Source organism: Oratosquilla oratoria, chromosome 41, assembly GCF_046742065.1.
Source record: "Oratosquilla oratoria isolate Oo_2021 chromosome 41, ASM4674206v1, whole genome shotgun sequence".
In the NCBI taxonomy this organism is placed as follows: Eukaryota; Metazoa; Arthropoda; class Malacostraca; order Stomatopoda; family Squillidae; genus Oratosquilla; species Oratosquilla oratoria.
In genome coordinates, this window is record NC_134817.1 from 33,675,043 (window position 1) to 33,692,513 (window position 17,471).

Consider the following 17,471-nt stretch of genomic DNA (forward strand, 5'->3'; position numbering starts at 1 on the left):
TTCCAGGTCTCCAGAGGTACAACCCAATGCAAGACATCTTCTACATTCCAGATTTCCAGAGGTACAACCCAGTACAAGATATCTACATTCCAGGTAATTTCCAGGTCTCCAGAGGTACAACCCAATACAAGATATCTTCTACATTCCAGGTTTCCAGAGGTACAACCCAGTACAAGATATCTATATTCCAGGTAATTTCCAGGTCTCCAGAGGTACAACCCAATGCAAGACATCCTCCACATTCCAGATTTCCAGAGGTACAACCCAGTGTAAGACATCTTCCAGATTCCCAATGTATGGATTAATGTCATTTTCCAGCCTTCACAAGCACAAAGCAAACATACTCCCCCCTCCCCCTCCCCTCATCACTCGTGGCCGCCATTAACGATGCGTGACTGGCTCGTCTTCCTTGTGTTCAATCCAAGATGGCGGCGCGGCCTTAGGGTCCCGGAAGAGTCCTTGGGCGAAGAGGTCTCGCCAGACGGCTCCGTAAGGGTATTCGTGGTCCTTTAGCGTCTCCCGCTTCATCTCTGTGCTGTATCCGGGGAACTGCAGGAGGGGAGAACGAAGTCATTGATCAAGTACTTTTTTTTCTTTTCTTTTCTTTTTTTTAAATTAAGATTTTTTTTTTTTTTTTTTTAGTAAGATTTTTTTTTTTTTTTTTTTTTTTTTTTTTTTTTTTTTTTTTTTTTTTTTTTTTTTTTTTTTTTTTTTAATCAATGAAGCGTAGGATTCGGGGAAATTGGATGTAGTTAAGACAGAACGAAAATGGATTGAGGACTGAAGAAAGAGAAGGCGAGTTTAGACTTTGAAGAAAAAGAAAAGAAAATATGACAAAAATAAATAAATAAAAGGTTGGGAGGCCGACAGAAATGATTTTGTCTTTATATTTATCCATATATTCACTTTTTTTTTTTTTAGCCCAAGATTATTCCCCAGTTACACTTTTCCTATGTGTTGTTGCTAATGTTGTTGTTTCCTAGCCTGTCTGGCCGAGCAGTCCCTGCGGAACGCTATGGCTGGAAGGGAGATTTCCCCTAAATCCTTTAAGGCAGGGGTTCCCAAACTGGGGGAAATTTCCCCCTGGGGGGGAAATTTGAAGCTACCAGGGGGGGAAATAATTATACTACCTACGAACTAAAAAAAATCTCAGATGAATTTTCTCATGTCTGAGAGAGAGAGAGAATGCCTGTTTATCAGTATATATGTACATTTGAAAAATAAATTAGTAAATAGTCACAGTGTGTTTTAACTACTCTTTCCCCTCATACACATGAAGGGATCTGGATAGTTGAACTGGGTGCAGGGGGGAAATGACAGAAAAAAAGTTTGGGAACCACTGCTTTAAGGAGTCTATGTGTTGTTGTTGTCGAGCATAAGTGTTGTAGAAAATAGCGTAATACTTACTTTCGGGGGCATGTAGGAGCAGTTCTTTATATTGACCCCAAATCTAAAGTGGTGGCCCAAGGACCCGACGTACTCGATGAGGCGTTTGTCTGTCGAGCCGGAGAGGCAGATGTAGTCCCACAGCTGCAGGTGCTGCACCATCTCGCACAGCCCGACCCCGCCGGCGTGTGGGCACACCGGCACTGCAACGGAAACAGTTCCATCAACAGAGAACCCACATGAACTTTTTTTTTTTTTTTTTTTTTTTTTTTGCCATGGAACTCAATTGCTATTTAATCTTTCTAATGGCTAAACAACCTGAGAAAGGAAGGGAGGAAAGGGGATGGAGGGAAAGGGTTTGGCTACAGAGAGAAAAGAATAGTAGTACCTCCTATTCAATAACACATATATGAATGGGGTCTGAAAAAGAAAATGCGAAGGAGCGAAACGACCTGTAGAGGGGGGGGGGGGGTCCGTCCCCCTACCAAAGTATGGAACTTTGGCGTTTTTAGCTTCTTATAAAAAAAAAATCTGGTGCATAATCTAGTAAATATCAATCCAGAACGGCACAAAATTATTACGAGTAACAGTTAAGAACAATTATGTGTTATAGTTTTTACAGTTTGGAAAAAAAAGCGTGGAAACTGCCAAATCGCGAGAAAGCGTTCTTAAATACGCGTAATTTCACGGAATCGCGGAAATTTCACATGCCTGCATAACCAGCGCTTCTATACTCCGGTACAACATTGCGCTGAAGGGATGGATTTAGATATAGCAAAGGAGATATTTAAGGGAAACTGTAAAAAATATATATACATAAACAGTAAAAAATATTAAATAAAAATGTCAGCATCTATCTACGGAGATCAAAAGAACAAGGCCCCGATGAATGTCTATTTGTTTTACAACCTTGGTAACCAGCGCTTCTATAATTGGGTGACAGACATCGCGCTGAAGAGGTGGAGTCAAGGAGGTAAAACAGAAGAAGAAAAGTTCTGTAGCTTGAGGCGGTCCGTCGTTGACCGACAACGACAGTGCTCCGGTGAATTGTGATGGTATGAGTGATGCTGGGTGGTGATGCAGGAACGTGAGGAAGCCCTTGCGAGGAACCCCACCATTGAGACGAGCCCTTCGTCCCCGAACTCACCTCCGAACTTGGCGGCCATCAGGTAGACGGCCAAGACCTCGGGAACGCCGCCCATCCGGCAGGCGTCGATCTGGCAGAAGTCGATGGCGTCCGCCTGCAGGAGCTGCTTGAAGATCACCCGGTTCTGCGCCATCTCGCCCGTCGCCACGCCGATGCCCAAAGGTCGCAGCGCCTGCACCGGCAGGGGAAGGGGGGGGGGGAGAAAAGATATATGAATCTCAGGGAGTTCTGGGGGGAGAAGGGGGTTCTGGGGAGAGAAGGAAAGGGGTTCTGGGCAGAGGAGTAATCAGGGTAACGAAACCCTTAGTAATCCACAATTAATCTATTACATACACTTTCTTATCTATGACGACTCCGCTTTGGAGCCGCGCAGCTTACAGACTACCCGGGCGCGGGTCTCGGGCGAGTCTCACCATTGTTAGAGTTGCCAAGTATATCTACAAGTAGTATCAAATATAGAGAGTTGGACAAAGATACAGAGGAGGTAGGGGAGGTGGGGGGGAGGCTCTTCCTCAATTGAATGAAATTGTCTGGGGTTCAACTGAACGAATCCTAGATAATGTCGAAGATTCCTAAGACCACTAAACAAACAATACATAGTAATAGCAATAACAACAACAACAACAATAATAATAATAATAATAATAATAATAATGATAATAACAATGTAATAATAATAATAATAAATAATAACTGAATAAAAAACGAAAAAAATGGGAATCGTTAAAATGGGTTTAGGGGGACTACTATGTGTATGTGTCCCAAGGCAACCACTACAGAGAAGCATCGTGGGGCACATACAAGGGAAGGGTCAATCAATCCATTCTTCCAGGTCTCTTGCAGGAGGAGGATGAAGAAGAGGAGGAGGAGGAGGAGGAAGAAGAGGAGGAGGAGGAAGAGAAAAAGGAGGACGATGAGGAAGAGGAGAACGAAGAGGAGGAAGAAGAGGAGGACGAAGAGGGGGAGACAAAAGGGACGAGCAGGAGGACGAGAAGGACGAAGAGGAGGAGGAGGAGGAGGAGGAGGACGAAGAAAAGGAGGAGGAGGGAGAGGAAAATGAGGACAATGAGGAAGAGGAAAATTAAGAAGAGGAAAATGAGGACGATGAGGAAGAGGAAAATAAGGACGATGAGGAAGAGGATAACGAAAAAGAGGAAGAAGAGGAGGACGAGGAGGGGGAGAGGAAGAAGAGGAGGACGAGAGGAAGAAGAGGAGGACGAGGATGGGGAGAGGAAGAAGAGGAGGACGAGGAGGGGGAGAGGTAGAAGAGGAGGACGAGGATGGGGAGAGGAAGGAGAGGAGGACGAGGAGGGGGAGAGAAAGAAGAGGAGGACGAGGAGGGGGAGAGAAAGAAGAGGAGGGGGAGAGGAAGAGGACGAGGAGGGGGAGAGGAAGAGGACGAGCAGGAGTACGAGGAGGACGAGTAGGAAGAGGAGGCGGAGAAGGTCGAGGAGGAAGAGGACGATGAGGAAGAGGTCGACGAGGAGGAAGAGGAGGAGGAGAAGGTCGAGGAGGAAGAGGAGGTGGAGAAGGTCGAGGAGGAAGAGGAGGACGAGCAGCAGGGCAAGAAGGAAAAGGAGGAGGAGAAGGAAGAGGAGGCGGAGAAGGTCGTGGAGGAAAAGGAGGATGAGCAGGAGGACGAGGAGGAAAAGGAGGATGAGCAGGAGGACGAGAAGGAAAAGGAGGAGGAGAAGGAAGAGGGGGCGGAGAAGGTCGAGGAGGGAGGAAGAGGAAGACGATGAGGAAGAGGAGGAGGAGAAGGAAAAGGAGGAGGATAAGGAAGAGGGGGGCGGAGAAGGTCGAGGAGGGAGGAAGAGGAAGACGATGAGGAAGAGGAGGAGAACGAGGAGGAAGAGGAAAAGGGGGACAATGAGGAAGAGGAAAACGAAGAGGAGGAAGAAGAGGAGGACGAGGAGGGGGACACGAAGAGGACGAACAGGAGGACGAGCAGGAGGACGAGAAGGAGAACGAGCAGGAAGAGGAGGAGGAGAAGGAAGAGGAGGCGGAGAAGGTCGAGGAGGAAGAGGAGGAAGAGGAGGAGAAGGTCGACGAGGAAGAAGAGGACGAGCAGGAGGACGAGAAGGAAGAGGAGGAGGAGAAGGAAGAGGAGGAAGAGGACGATGAGGAGGAGGAGGAGGGCAACGAGGAGGAAGAAGAAGAGGAGGACGATGAGGAAGAGGAGGACGAGAGGGAAGAGGAGGCGGGGAAGGACGAGAAGGAGGAGGAGGCGGAGAAGGACGAGGAGAAGGAGGAGGAGGAGGAGGAGGAGGAGGAGGAGGAGGAGGAGGAGGAGGAGGAGGAGGAGGAGGAGGAGGACGATGAGGAGTACGACCGACGGTGGCACCAGAGAGAAATGCAGTGTCGCCTGGCGACAATCAGACATCCACCCCCCACCCCCTCCCGGTGGAGGTGGGGGGGAGTGGCTCTCACCTTGGCGACGGTGGCGTGGCCGAGGACGTCGTCAGGGCTGGTGGGTTCCTCGATCCACAGGGGCCGGAAGGGCGCCAAGTGGCGCATCCACTCCACCGCCTGGTCCACGTCCCACTTCTGGTTGGCGTCAACCATCTGGGAGCCAAATCATGTAAGTAATACAGCATTTCTAGTAATAATAAAATATAATAATAATGATGATGATGATGATAATGATATACATACATATACCAAAGGAAATTTCCCCTTACACGGGGGGGGGGGGTAGCCAAAAAGAAAAAGGCATAGAAACCACTCCCACCCATTCCATTTCCTATATATTCCACTCACCTCCACCCTCCTCCCTCCCAAAAAAAGTAAAGGTATAATAATGATGATTATAATAATAATAATAATAATAATAATAATAATAATGATAAAATGACGATAAAATACACATATTCAAAACAATACAGGAGGACGAGGAAGAAGCCAAGAAGGAGGTGAGGGCGCAGATGAGCACGAAAGGGAAACCCGTGACAACGAAGTTCCTTACGAGAACGTTATCGTTTCCGATGAGTTTCCTGATGAGTCTGCAGCGTCGGATGTCGTCCTCGAGGTCCTGGCCGACCTTGACCTTGAAGTGCCGCCAGCCCTGCGTCAGGAAGTCCTGCACTAGCCTCGTGATCTTCTCGTCGGAGTAGCCCAACCAACCTGAGGGAGTTGTGGACGAAATGTGAGATACGTGACTACATATATATACATATATATATATATATATATATATTATATATATATATATATATATATAATGTACAACACTGAATGGGTCCCAGTGATTAGAGATACATTTTTATCGACCACAATGTACTTTAATTCTAAGCCATCTAGGCGCATGCAGAAATTGTAACGTGGTACGCCCGAGGACTCGAACCTATGCGGCGAGAACGTTACCAGTGCCGAGTGACTAGACCAATATATAAGAACATAAGAATGAAGGAGACTGCAAGTGATCATAAGGCCTACACTAGGCAGTTCCATGCCCATTACCACATATCGTTCCCATCCATACAGTATCTAACTTTCTCTTCAAACACCCAATTGTTTCAGCGCTGACTACTTGGTTACTAAATCTATTCCATTCGCTAACCACTGTTGCTAAACCAGGTCTTGCATATTTCCTTCTTAAATCTAAATCTGTGAAAAAAAAAAAAAATATATATATATATATATATATATGTATATATATATATGTATATACATATATGTATATACATACATACATATATATATATATATATATAATATATATATACACACACACACACACACACACACACACACGAGTCAGTAATTACAGTACTTAGCAAGAGTCATCCTACTCAGGGAATCAGCACACCTGAATGAGTCACGAGTCACCTTGGTCACGCCCGAGACAGCACTGGAGACTCGCCAGGGGTCGTTCCTCGAGCCAACAAGGCCAATGGTCCCATACTGAGTCAGCAGTAGAGTCATCAACACAGGTCAGTGACTCACCTTGGCCAGGAGAGAGAGTATGAGTCAACTACGTCAGGAGTCAGCCTTCGTCGAGTCAACGAAAGGTCACGAGTCAGCCCGGTCATACTGTGAGTCAGTGGTATAGTCAATGTGAGTGACTCACCGCAGGCGGTGGTGTAGGCAGGGTAACCATTTTGTAGCATCTCCACCTCCCGCTTGGCGGCGCCCTCACGCCTCTCCCGTAGGAGGGCGATCGCTTCCTCCTTCGTCAGGACATCCCCGCTGCAAAAGACAAAGGATCAGGCCCTTAGGAGGGCGGTTTCACAGTCCTTTCGGGTTGCTGTGAACGAAGACGAACACGCAGGGGTGCCAACTTATTCATACATGTGTTCCCTTTGATCTAAGAGGCTTCCCATGTTGAATAAAAACATTTGTAATAAAAATATAATAAAATATATTATCATGAAGGTTTTGATAAAATTCCTAATCCAGAATGAAATATGTAAAGTACGGTTCGGATTCGTTCGCACGTGTACGAAGACACAGGGCTGCCACGTGCCCGGTGCCAGGACAGTTGGTACCCACGTCCATTTGTCATCGTTGGCACGAATCATAACGAATGTGAAATTTAATTTACTCTTCCAAAAGGTCTTCCAAGACTCTCCCCCAAATACCTCCCGACCACCCCAAACACACACACACAAACACACACACACATCCTAAACTTCCAAACTTTTCTTTTTTAATTAATTAATTTCTCAGTGGTTAGTTTAGTTAATTGGGTCTTTTTTTTATAAATAGGTTCTTTTTTCAGAGTAAGAATATTTCTATAATGGGCACTTTTTTAATGGGAAGATTCTTTCAGATTAAAAAAAAATTAATAAGGAATCCTTTTTGAGTGTCTTTTTTTTTAATGACAAAGGGGCATCTTTTGAGTGAGTGAGTGAGTGAGTTGGGGGCATTTTTTGAGTGAGTACTTGAGTGAGTGAGTGAGAAGCTCACATGTATCTGAAGTCTATGGTCGAGACGAGGACCTCCGGCTCGAGGTCGACCAGGAGCTTCCAGAGGGGCTTCGTCTCGATGCGCGCCCACAGGTCGAACAGGGCGTTGGTGATGGCCGCCACCGCCAGGTGGATCACGCCCTTCTCAGGACCCACCTGTGCGGGGAAGAGGAGGAAGAGGAGGAGGAGGAGGAGTTGGAGGAGGAGGAAGAGGAGGAGTTGGAGGAGGAGGAGGAAGAGGAGGAGGAGGAAGAGGAGGAGGAGTTGGAGGAGGAGGAGGAAGAGGAGGATGAACATAGGGAGAAAGAGGATCAGATGATGAAGGAAGAGGGGGAGGAGGGGGAGGGGGAGGGGGAGGAGGAGGAGGGGGAGGAGGAGGAGGATGAACATGGGGAGAAAGAGGATCAGGTGATGAAGGAGTTGGAAGAGGAAGAGTAGTATGAACATATGTGGAGAAAGAGGATCAAATGACGAAAGACGAGGAGGAGAAGGAAAAGAGGAAGAGGATGGAAACAAGGAGATGAAAAATGAGGAGGAGGAAAAGAGGAAGAGAAGGAGGAAAATAGGGGGATGAAAAAGGAAGAGGAGAAGGAGGAGCAAGGGGGTGAAGAAAAGGAGGTGAGGAGGGAGAGAAGGAAAACGAAAAGGAGAAAACGATTGGAAATGAGGAGGACAAGCAAAGGGGAGATGGAGGAGGAAAGAGGAGGAGAGAAGAGGAGGAGGAGAAGAGAAGGAGGAGGAAGCAGTTGAATCAAGAAGAGGAGGACAGATGGAGACGGAGTGGGTGGACAAGAAGAAAAATGGTAGTGGAATGGTGGAGAAGGAAAGGTGGAAGGGAGAAGTGGAAGGAGGAAAGGTCCGAGTGGAGGACGAGGAGAGGGATGAGATGTCGGTGAAAGCAAATGGGGGGGGGAAGAAAAAAACATTCATGAGAGTCTGCAGAATCTGAATCAAGAATAAAAGAAAACAAGATAACAAAAAAAAAAAAAAACGAGACATGACAACGCCACCGGAATATCAAGACATCGAGATAAGTTCTTATCAGTCTGATAACGTCAGCCACTGTATGTGCGTTTGTCTCTGTGTATATGCATGTGTGTGTGTGTTGTGTATGCATGTATGTGTGTGCGTATGCATGTGTGTGTGTATGCATGTGTATGTGTGTGTGTGTGTGTGTGTGTGTGTGTGTGTGTGTGTGTGTGTGTGTGTGTGTATTCACCTTGGTCTTTTTGGATCGCGTGTTGGACTCGTGATCGATGGCTATTTCCCTCCCGGAAGAGAGTTCAGAGATCGTATGACCGATCTATGGGTAATGCTATGACCTTACACACACACACACACCCAACTCCCCGCCCACGAGAGTCGGAGTAACGACCCGAAGCGCAGTGATACCGAAATAATTTCGGCCCAGGGCAGGATTCGAACCAGGTACTGCCGCGCCTCCGTACTGACAGTCCAGTACTCTATCAACCGCGCCACCGAGCCGTGTGTGTGTGTGTGTGTGTGTGTGTGTGTGTGTGTGTGTGTGTGTGTGTGTGTGTGTGTGTGTGTGTGTCTTCTGAGGACTCACCCATCGAAGTTGCGACTCTGACGTGAGTTCCCTCCAGAAGGAGCCGAAGTCGCTGAAGAGGGCCCGGATCTCACGGCCCACCACGACGTGAGCCAGCGATTTGACCGCCATCACCACTGCTCACCAGGATGACCCAAGGTCACAGGGCACGACCCAAGGTCACAGGGCACGACCCAAGGTCACAGGGCACGACCCAAGGTCACAGGGCACGACCCAAGGTCACAGGGCACGACCCAAGGTCACAGGGCACGACCCAAGGTCACAGGGCACGACCCAAGGTCACACCGTAGGGTAGAGTAGGGATCCCAAGGGGGGAAGGGGGAGGGCATGGGATGGGAAGGGGTGGGAATGGAAGGGGAGGGGACGGGATGAAGAAAGGGATGAAGAAAGGAGGGTAGGAGAGGGGAGGGGATGGGAGAGGAGAGGAGAGAGTAGGGGAGAAGAAAGTCAGGTTGGGTAGGGAAGGGAGAAGACAGTAGGGTTGGGATAGATAGGGTAGAGGACGGTAGAGTTGGGGAGGGTACGAATGAGGAGGGGAGAGATGGGAAGGGTAGGGTTAGATAGGGTAGGGTAGGGGTGGGGAGGGTAGGGTTGCATAGGGTAGGAATAGGCGGTAGGGTTGGGTGAGTAGGGATGGGGGATAGGAGTGGGGTGGGGTTCGGTACGGTAAGGAAGGGTACGATAGATTAGGTTAGGTTAGGTTAAGTTAGGTTAGGGTAGAGTAGATTGGAGGAAAGGAACGGAGGGGAAAGTGGGTAAGTAACAGCATTTTCATTATAATTAATCAACAGATATTGTCGACATTTTACAATTTAAATGAGAATTGTCGTTCATGATGATCATGATTCCTCTGGTACTCACCCAGATCGTTGCCCCGGCCGATGGTGAAGGAGAGTCCGTGGCCTTTGAGCATCGTGTCCGTGTATATGATGACGTAGGCACACGAGTAGTCCGGATCCGGGTGCTGCGGTAAACGAGGGGTCAGGTAAATGAGGTGAGAGGTCAACGAGTCCGGTAAATGAGGTGAGAGGTCAACGAGGAGTCCGGTAAATGAGGTGAGAGGTCGAGGGATGGTTCCGGTAAATGAGGGGTTACAGTAAATAATGTTCCCGGTAAACGAGGGTTCTGGTAAATGAGGGGTTACGGTAAATAATGTTCCCGGTAAACGAGGGTCCCGGTAAATGAGGTGCGCGGTGAACGAAAGTTCCAGTAAATGAGGGGTTCCGGTAAGTAATGTTCCCGGTAAACGAGGGTTCCGGTAAATGAGGTGTGCGGTGAAAGAGGGTTCCGGTAAATGGGAGATGCAAGTTCTGCCATTTGAACTAGTATCTATTATATCATCCTTTGATTTGATTTGATTTTTATTTTATCTATTCGCTTACTTATCTATTCGTTTTTCTTTTTGCTCCGTTGGGGTTTTATTTTCGAAAATCCCTTTCTGCTCTTAGGCAACCAAAATGTACCGATAGTAAAGTTCACATTATACTCCACAATAAAAGTGACTAAACCCCACAATATTGAGCACAAGAATCTGTGACTACAGAATCTTCTGAGATAAGAATCTGGGACCACAATAAAAAATAGTTAAGGCAGAAGAAGAAGTAGAATCTTCTGAGATAAGAATTTGGAACCACAATAAAGATAGTTAAAGAAGAAGACGAAGACAAGGAAGAAGAAGAAGAAGGAAGAAAAGAAACACCAAAATGTTTCATAATGATGACCGACATACACCTTCAGCTTCATAAGCTTAACCAACGCCTACTCCTCCCCTCCCATGACCCAAGACAGAGACATTCCTGTGACCAGGGTAAGAAGCCTGAACTTACGATGGAGTCGGACCCGAGGAGGTCCATGGACGTTGGGAACCTTATGTCCCGGACAGACAGTCCACGGATCCTGGTGGCACTCTGTGCTGACATCATCGTGGCACTCGTCCCTGTGGGTGGCACTGACGCTCAAGAAGGCCAGGGAAAGACCGTCGTGCTGCGGCCGAGCTGTGTAAGGGGCTTCCTTCCTTCCTTCCTAAGTGGGCAGAGAAAACGGTACACTACGTTTGATATTTATACATGCATGGAACAAAAGTTATATACTGTTCTTAGGAGCACTGTATACTAGGATTTTCTACCCGTCATACAGCAGTTAAATAAGTAATGTAGTAGTAGCAACAATACAAAAATATCAATAATAATAATAACATTAATAACAACAGTGACAGCAATAACAATAATAAAAATACGTATACCAAAAGGTCCTTTTCCCCTTTATAAAGGAGGTGGTCAGACAAGGCACGCACTCGCCCTATCCAACTCCCATTTGTTTTCCTCATTTATCTTAGCCCCATATTAATGAAGGACCATCCCTGTTCCCCCCCCCCCCCCCGTGGGAGTGATACTTCACTCCCGAATTTGGAAGAAAAAAAAATCCTGCCCCCCCCCACCCACTATCTAGTTCAAAAACAATGCATGACAAAGCACCTCTACAGCAGGGCCAGACAGCTGAAACTTGTTTACCCCCACAGCTTCATTATATGACAATCCGGCCACCTCTTTCTACTCGCCCACTCACACATTCTCCACTCGTACCCTCTCCCTTCATTGCTCGACAGACATTCCCTTTTTTCCCAATGCCCCTTTTACCCCATCCATCCATCTCATCCTGGGTCTTCCCTCAAGTTCACTCCGTCCACCTTTGCCTTCCACACACTGTTGGCTCGTCTTTCATTACTCATTCCTTTCATGTGCCCAAACCATCCCAGTAGACTTTGATCAAACCCGCACTCTGCTTCACCTCAATTCACGCTCTTTCCATACCTTTACGGAGATAATGATAACAACGACAATACTAATGATAATATAACAATGATGATAATGGTGGACCTTATCTTCAACAGGGGTCTCGATCGACAAGGACAACTTTCAGGCCGCTGGTCTGCTACTGCGACTTTAAAGTAACAGTTTGACATTAGTCATAACAAAATACATGAAGTCTCACACAGCATCCATGGGATTACGAGGTCATTAGCATTAGCTGATACCAAATTCACAGGGTCGTTACCCAACGAAGCTTACCAGTGCTTCTATCCTACCCACGTGAAGACGAACCTCACAAGATTTCAAGTCCACTTGAAAAGAACACCGCCACATAGTACCATGTTCTCGAGTTACGAGATCAATTGTAAGGGAGTGACTGACCTGAGATTAGGTCACCTACGACCTGCACGGCCGGTCTGGCTAACGGTTGACCTGATACAGAAACCTCGTGCGGTCAATCTGGCCTAACTTGACCTTTCGCTATGGCTGTCACTATCATTAGTACACTATTTTCACTATTGTTAGTATGACTATCATTATAAATACCATCATTATCACTAACAATTATCACCATTCATTATTATTATTACCAAATCATTACCATCATCACCATTTGTAGGTTCGGTTAGATTAGGTCAGGTTAGGAGATAAAATGATTACTTTAAGTGTCAAAATATTACAAATAGAAATTGGTCAACAAAATAAAGTTAAAAGTAAAATATTCTCAGATATCAATGATTTACAGATTTCTATGTGTTTATTTTCTGGGTAAGCATTTTGCCAAGATTTTCATTCCAACATTCAATATATTTCTTTATTCTATATAATAATAATAATAATGATAATAATAATAATAATAAAAATAAACCCTGTAACTACATATATATATATATATATATATATATACATATATATATACATATATATATACATATATATACATATATATACATATATATATATACATATATATATATACATATACTGTATATATATACATATATATACATATATATATACATATATATATACATATATATATATATAATACACTTATGCACAAATAACAATGCAATATCCCGGAAGGCGGTAGGTACCGTAGCGCCACCGAACAAATCAAGGATACCCACTTCGACTCGGGGAAGTTGCGATGGGACCTGTGTTTAGCGCGCTCCTCCCACTTTCCCTTGTTCCCAGGCTCAATAAAACGTGCCACTATATTCACTAATTGGACCGCACTGTCCTAAACACCCTGTCACTAACATGGTCCCACTAAACAGTCACAGGATGTAAAAATGAAATAAGATTAATAAATAAACAAATAAATAAATAACCAAACAAATAGATACATAAAGAAATAAATAAAATGGCTGTGGATTACTGCAATGTAATACACTAATAATTTCCCGGCACATCAAATTTAACAAACATGACAATTACTGACGTGGAGTGGCGGAGGTAGTGGTAGGAGTGCCTTTTGGGGGTGTTAGTGGTAATAGTAGCATTTGATGATGGTGATGACAGTAAGAGTGGTGATGATAGTGGGTAATAGTAGTGGTAATAGTAGTAGTAGTAGTAGTAGCAGTAGTAGTGATGGTGATGATTGCCATTCTTTATGTTGTTATATTATAATCATAATTACATAGACATTATTACTATCATCATCATTATTGTAGCTATCCACAGCACTCCAAATAATGTTATTATAACAACTACTGGTATTACTATTATCATTATTATCAAAATTTACTAACATTATTACAACTAATACGATATTTTAGCATCCTATGTTTGCCATTATAAGATAATCATCTCAATTATGACAAAAATAACAGTTGCATTAGTAACATGTTCTCTCTTTCCGTTTGTAAACTTTATTCTGGCTCAAAACAAACGACTTTCTTAATTTTAGAATTTCCGTCTTGTTGAAAATTAGCCTTGTGGTAGCCATGATGAATTAATAAAATACAAACCTTTTCACTAGCAAGTTGCCATAAAGGCGAATTAAATTCCAAAGTGTCATCTAACATAATACGACATTGGCTTCCCCCTAAATATGTCATGGCTAACACAAGTTTTCATTCTGCAGTGCCTCTCTTTTTCTATTAGGAAGACTTGTTTAGGTAATACGCAACTCCGTCACAATAGTTTTTATTCGCGAGAAAAAGAACAAATGAAATTTATATCACGTTTGCAGAACCGAAGTTCACTGAAAGAATGATATATGAACATATCAAAATCAATATGTAATCCATTGTACCTGACACAATTTCTAATATTCATTACATTTTAAATTTTACAGGAAATTAATTATTTGATATAACAATAATTCTGAAAAGAAGATGTTCATGCTAAAATGCACGCACGACAATGACTAAAAAGCCGTTAGGCTTATAATAATTAAAACTCGCGAGATGAGATCGTGCCCCTACGACAAGAGCGTTGCATCCATCAAACCCCATAGTAGCCTTGACGCGAGGCTAGTCACGCAGACAAATCACTCTTACCTTATCTTGTCAGCTTCAAATGCAAATGCAAAAGAGTGTGTAGTATAGAGCAATTCAGCCCTGCAGCTGAAGTCTGCCCAACCATTAATCAATTGAGAATAAGAAAAGGAATATACCCTTTACTACGGTACGACACTATTTTGCCTTGTAAATGTAAACACAAACTTCGTCTCACTTCAAAAGTTTTTTAAGAAAACGTCATAAAAGTTCCCCAGCATTCTGGGGAAATAAATTGCTTGCTTGGAAAAGTAAAGTTTAACACTTTATCAGTTTGTTTCAAGAGATGTCAACGATAATCAATGTCTAACTACGTATTCACAACAGGAAAGTACGTGGGCTCCAGCTTTCTGACAGAGTGAGGTTTGTCGCTTACTTTAACCCAGACACCTTGTTGCCTGACGTACGATACCAGTTCATACACCGGTTTCACTTTACTGCTGCCAAACCCAGACCTGGTATAGTTTCCATGCAATAATATTGCAAGATTAACACCCAGTTTTATGGCTTTCTGTTTTATTGACCCTCCATTTACAAAAAAAAAAAAATAATAATAATTCGGCAGTCAGAACATTGTAAGTCGTACCAGTTCTCACATCTAGTTATTATTGTTTTCTGTTTGCATCTGTTCATAGGTCATGTGAAGGACGGCACCAGGAAAAGTTCACTGCCTGTTTCTGTTAAGCGTGTGCAAAGACGACGACTGCAACAGACAGCCCGAGTTCAGTCAGAAATACAATTTTATGACGTCTGTGTCTGTTACGTGTTGGGAGTTTTTTTTGTGCAATACCCAGGCGTCGATTCATCAATATACTATAATTTCATAAAAGAAGTATACTATTACAATGTTATCGTAGCTGTGTAATGTTTAGGTACCATTCATGACATTAACTGAATTAGTATGGTATCACAGACCCTGACACTAGAAATACTGAGCGATTGAAACAACATCAAATGTTGACAAGAACTTTGGAATGGATAAGCATATGCTCACGCCACGTACTGCCTGGCCAAGGGAGTAACCGTCGTCTTTTGTCCTTGTGTATACTACCAGAGCGTATGATAGCCAGTGGTTGTTGAAATCGAATCCGGGGGAGCCAGGTGCGATTCGTAAAGCTGAAATTAGCAAACTAACCATGGTAGAAGCAACAATTGTGAAGATCATGGATGAGACTGGAGCATTTGATAAATTTGCGCAACTGTGCATCTGCTATTAGAACACAGTGGATGCAAATAATATATGAAGTCAAGGCCAATAATATCAGCGACACATTGAGTAAAATCACAGTATATGACTTAGTAAATCAGTATATATCTTATCTTAATTCGATTGACAATTCATGTTGTAAAATATGTTGTCAAAATGCGAATGAGCTCCCACAGGTAGTAAAAGCCAATAACAACGATATCCGTGAATTTCATTCTATTGAAGTAACATTCAAACTGCCATTGAGATAAAGGCAGTTCAGATAATATCCTAATATAAAATGATAATAATGAAAGTTTCTCAGTCCTTGTTCAAGATATTGACATTGATTAGGGTAGACGACAATTGATGAATTTTTTCTTTCTTTAAATTTCAAACTTTCGATATTTCACGTAAGTTTGTCAATATATATATATATATATATATATATATATATATATATATATGTATATATATGTATGTATATATATATATATATATATATATATATATATATATATATATATATATATATATATATATATAATTCTCCTTATCTCTCCTTATCTAACAAGATGACGTTAATTAGAAAAAACGAGATAGAATATTGACTGACAATGTTAACAGATAAGCTGTCACCCTGGGGTCAATACTCGCACACGATGAGACATATTCTCACACAAATGAGAGAGGCAGTTGAAATGGAGATGGTAGAAATAGTTTGTCGGTCCAATGAAATATGAGAATATAACATATTTGAGAATTGTGAGGATATAATACATTCCCAGCTGACTTACAAATCAATATAATTGAACCAAACAAAAAACATTAAACATATTTTGAGACTTAGTACAATTTAGAAATATTCTTTGGTGTAAGGTGCTACATTATAGATTGTTAAATCGAGAATGATGAATGTAGTAAAATAATCTGGCTGACCGTGATGAAAAATAAGCTAACGAAGGAGACAACACAGTTGGACAATTTATTTGAATCACACGACAGGTGAGATTTTTCCGTCAGGAGGTGCATACCCGCGACCACATAGATAAAGATAAATTAGTAAATGAATACTAAAGTAATTGATAGATAGATTCATTAATAAGCAAAGTCATTAACTGATAAGAATATGAACAGGTGCATAAAACAGAAATGATAAATTAATGAATACACTATGGATATATGAGCTGTAAAGATAAAAGCAAAAGGTAATATAGAAATTAATATATGCATAGATAAATAAGTAGTGAGACGAATGAATAAACATATAAATAAGGAGGTACATAGATAAACAAGAAAATGTCATGAAATAAATTCAATATACCAGCATACATTATGATTACATGAATTCGCGAATGACAAAAACAAGTACTGTTGACTACCTGAAGATAAAAGACAATCCGAGAATATTGCGCAAGCATTGGGAGGAGGAGGAGGAGGAGGCGGAGGAACGGTGAGGTAGAGAAGTGGGAGGGACGGTGAGGTAGAGAGAAAACAGGGAAGAGGTCAGCACAAGAAAATAGAGATGGAAGGATAAGGAGGAGGAGAGGGAACTGGATGAGAGACGAGGGAGATGGAGTAGGAGTAGAGAAATTAAGAAAATGAAGGAGGGAAGAGGGAGAAGGGGAATAAAGAGGGAGGGAGAGTGGTGGTGGAAGAATGAGGGAAGGAAGGGAGATCGATGCTGGAGATAGACAATATCACTGGAGGGGGGGGAGGGGGAGGGGCAGTGACCAACAAGGTGAACCTTGAGCCAAATAAGGAGAGAGTTGGAGCAACAATGGAGAAGTGAACTGGAGGAGGAGGAGGAGGAGGGTTAGGTGATGGGAAAGGAGGATGAGTAGGTGGTGGTGGAGGAGGAGGAGGACTAGGTGGTGGAGGAGGAGTAGGAGATGGTCATGGAGGAGTAGGGGAAGAAGAGGAGTTACGTGGAGTTAGATGGACAAACGAACAACAGATCT

The 17,471-nt window shown here is 43.5% G+C and overlaps 1 protein-coding gene across 3 annotated transcripts; it reads right to left on the bottom strand.

The window, feature by feature from the left end:
* Positions 1 to 260: 260 nt before the first annotated feature.
* On the bottom strand, positions 261 to 14,699 carry LOC143021209 (mitochondrial enolase superfamily member 1-like). Of its 3 annotated transcripts, none has more exons than XM_076178561.1 (11): positions 14,328 to 14,699; positions 10,837 to 11,028; positions 9,872 to 9,974; positions 9,011 to 9,126; positions 7,442 to 7,596; positions 6,603 to 6,721; positions 5,499 to 5,656; positions 4,964 to 5,098; positions 2,534 to 2,705; positions 1,408 to 1,589; positions 261 to 549 (listed from the first exon to the last, which is right to left on the bottom strand). In XM_076178561.1, the coding sequence occupies exons 2-11, from the start codon at positions 10,930 to 10,932 to the stop codon at positions 382 to 384; spliced, it is 1,404 nt and encodes a 467-aa protein (XP_076034676.1). In that variant the 5' UTR covers positions 10,933 to 11,028; positions 14,328 to 14,699; the 3' UTR covers positions 261 to 381. The 3 variants fall into 3 exon arrangements, with proteins under 3 accessions (XP_076034676.1, XP_076034675.1, XP_076034677.1); XM_076178560.1 differs by having other exon boundaries at positions 10,837 to 11,032; XM_076178562.1 differs by having other exon boundaries at positions 10,837 to 11,057.
* Positions 14,700 to 17,471: the final 2,772 nt, after the last annotated feature.

Coding starts and splice junctions, on each gene's coding strand:
- LOC143021209 (XM_076178561.1), bottom strand. CDS start 10,932: ATGATGTCAGCACAGAGTGCCACCAGGATCCGTGGACTGTCTGTCCGG. Junction 7,597..9,010: donor CAGAGTCGCAACTTCGATGG/GTGAGTCCTCAG, acceptor TTCCCCGCACAG/GTGGGTCCTGAGAAGGGCGT. Junction 5,099..5,498: donor TCGGAAACGATAACGTTCTC/GTAAGGAACTTC, acceptor TTTGGCTCCCAG/ATGGTTGACGCCAACCAGAA.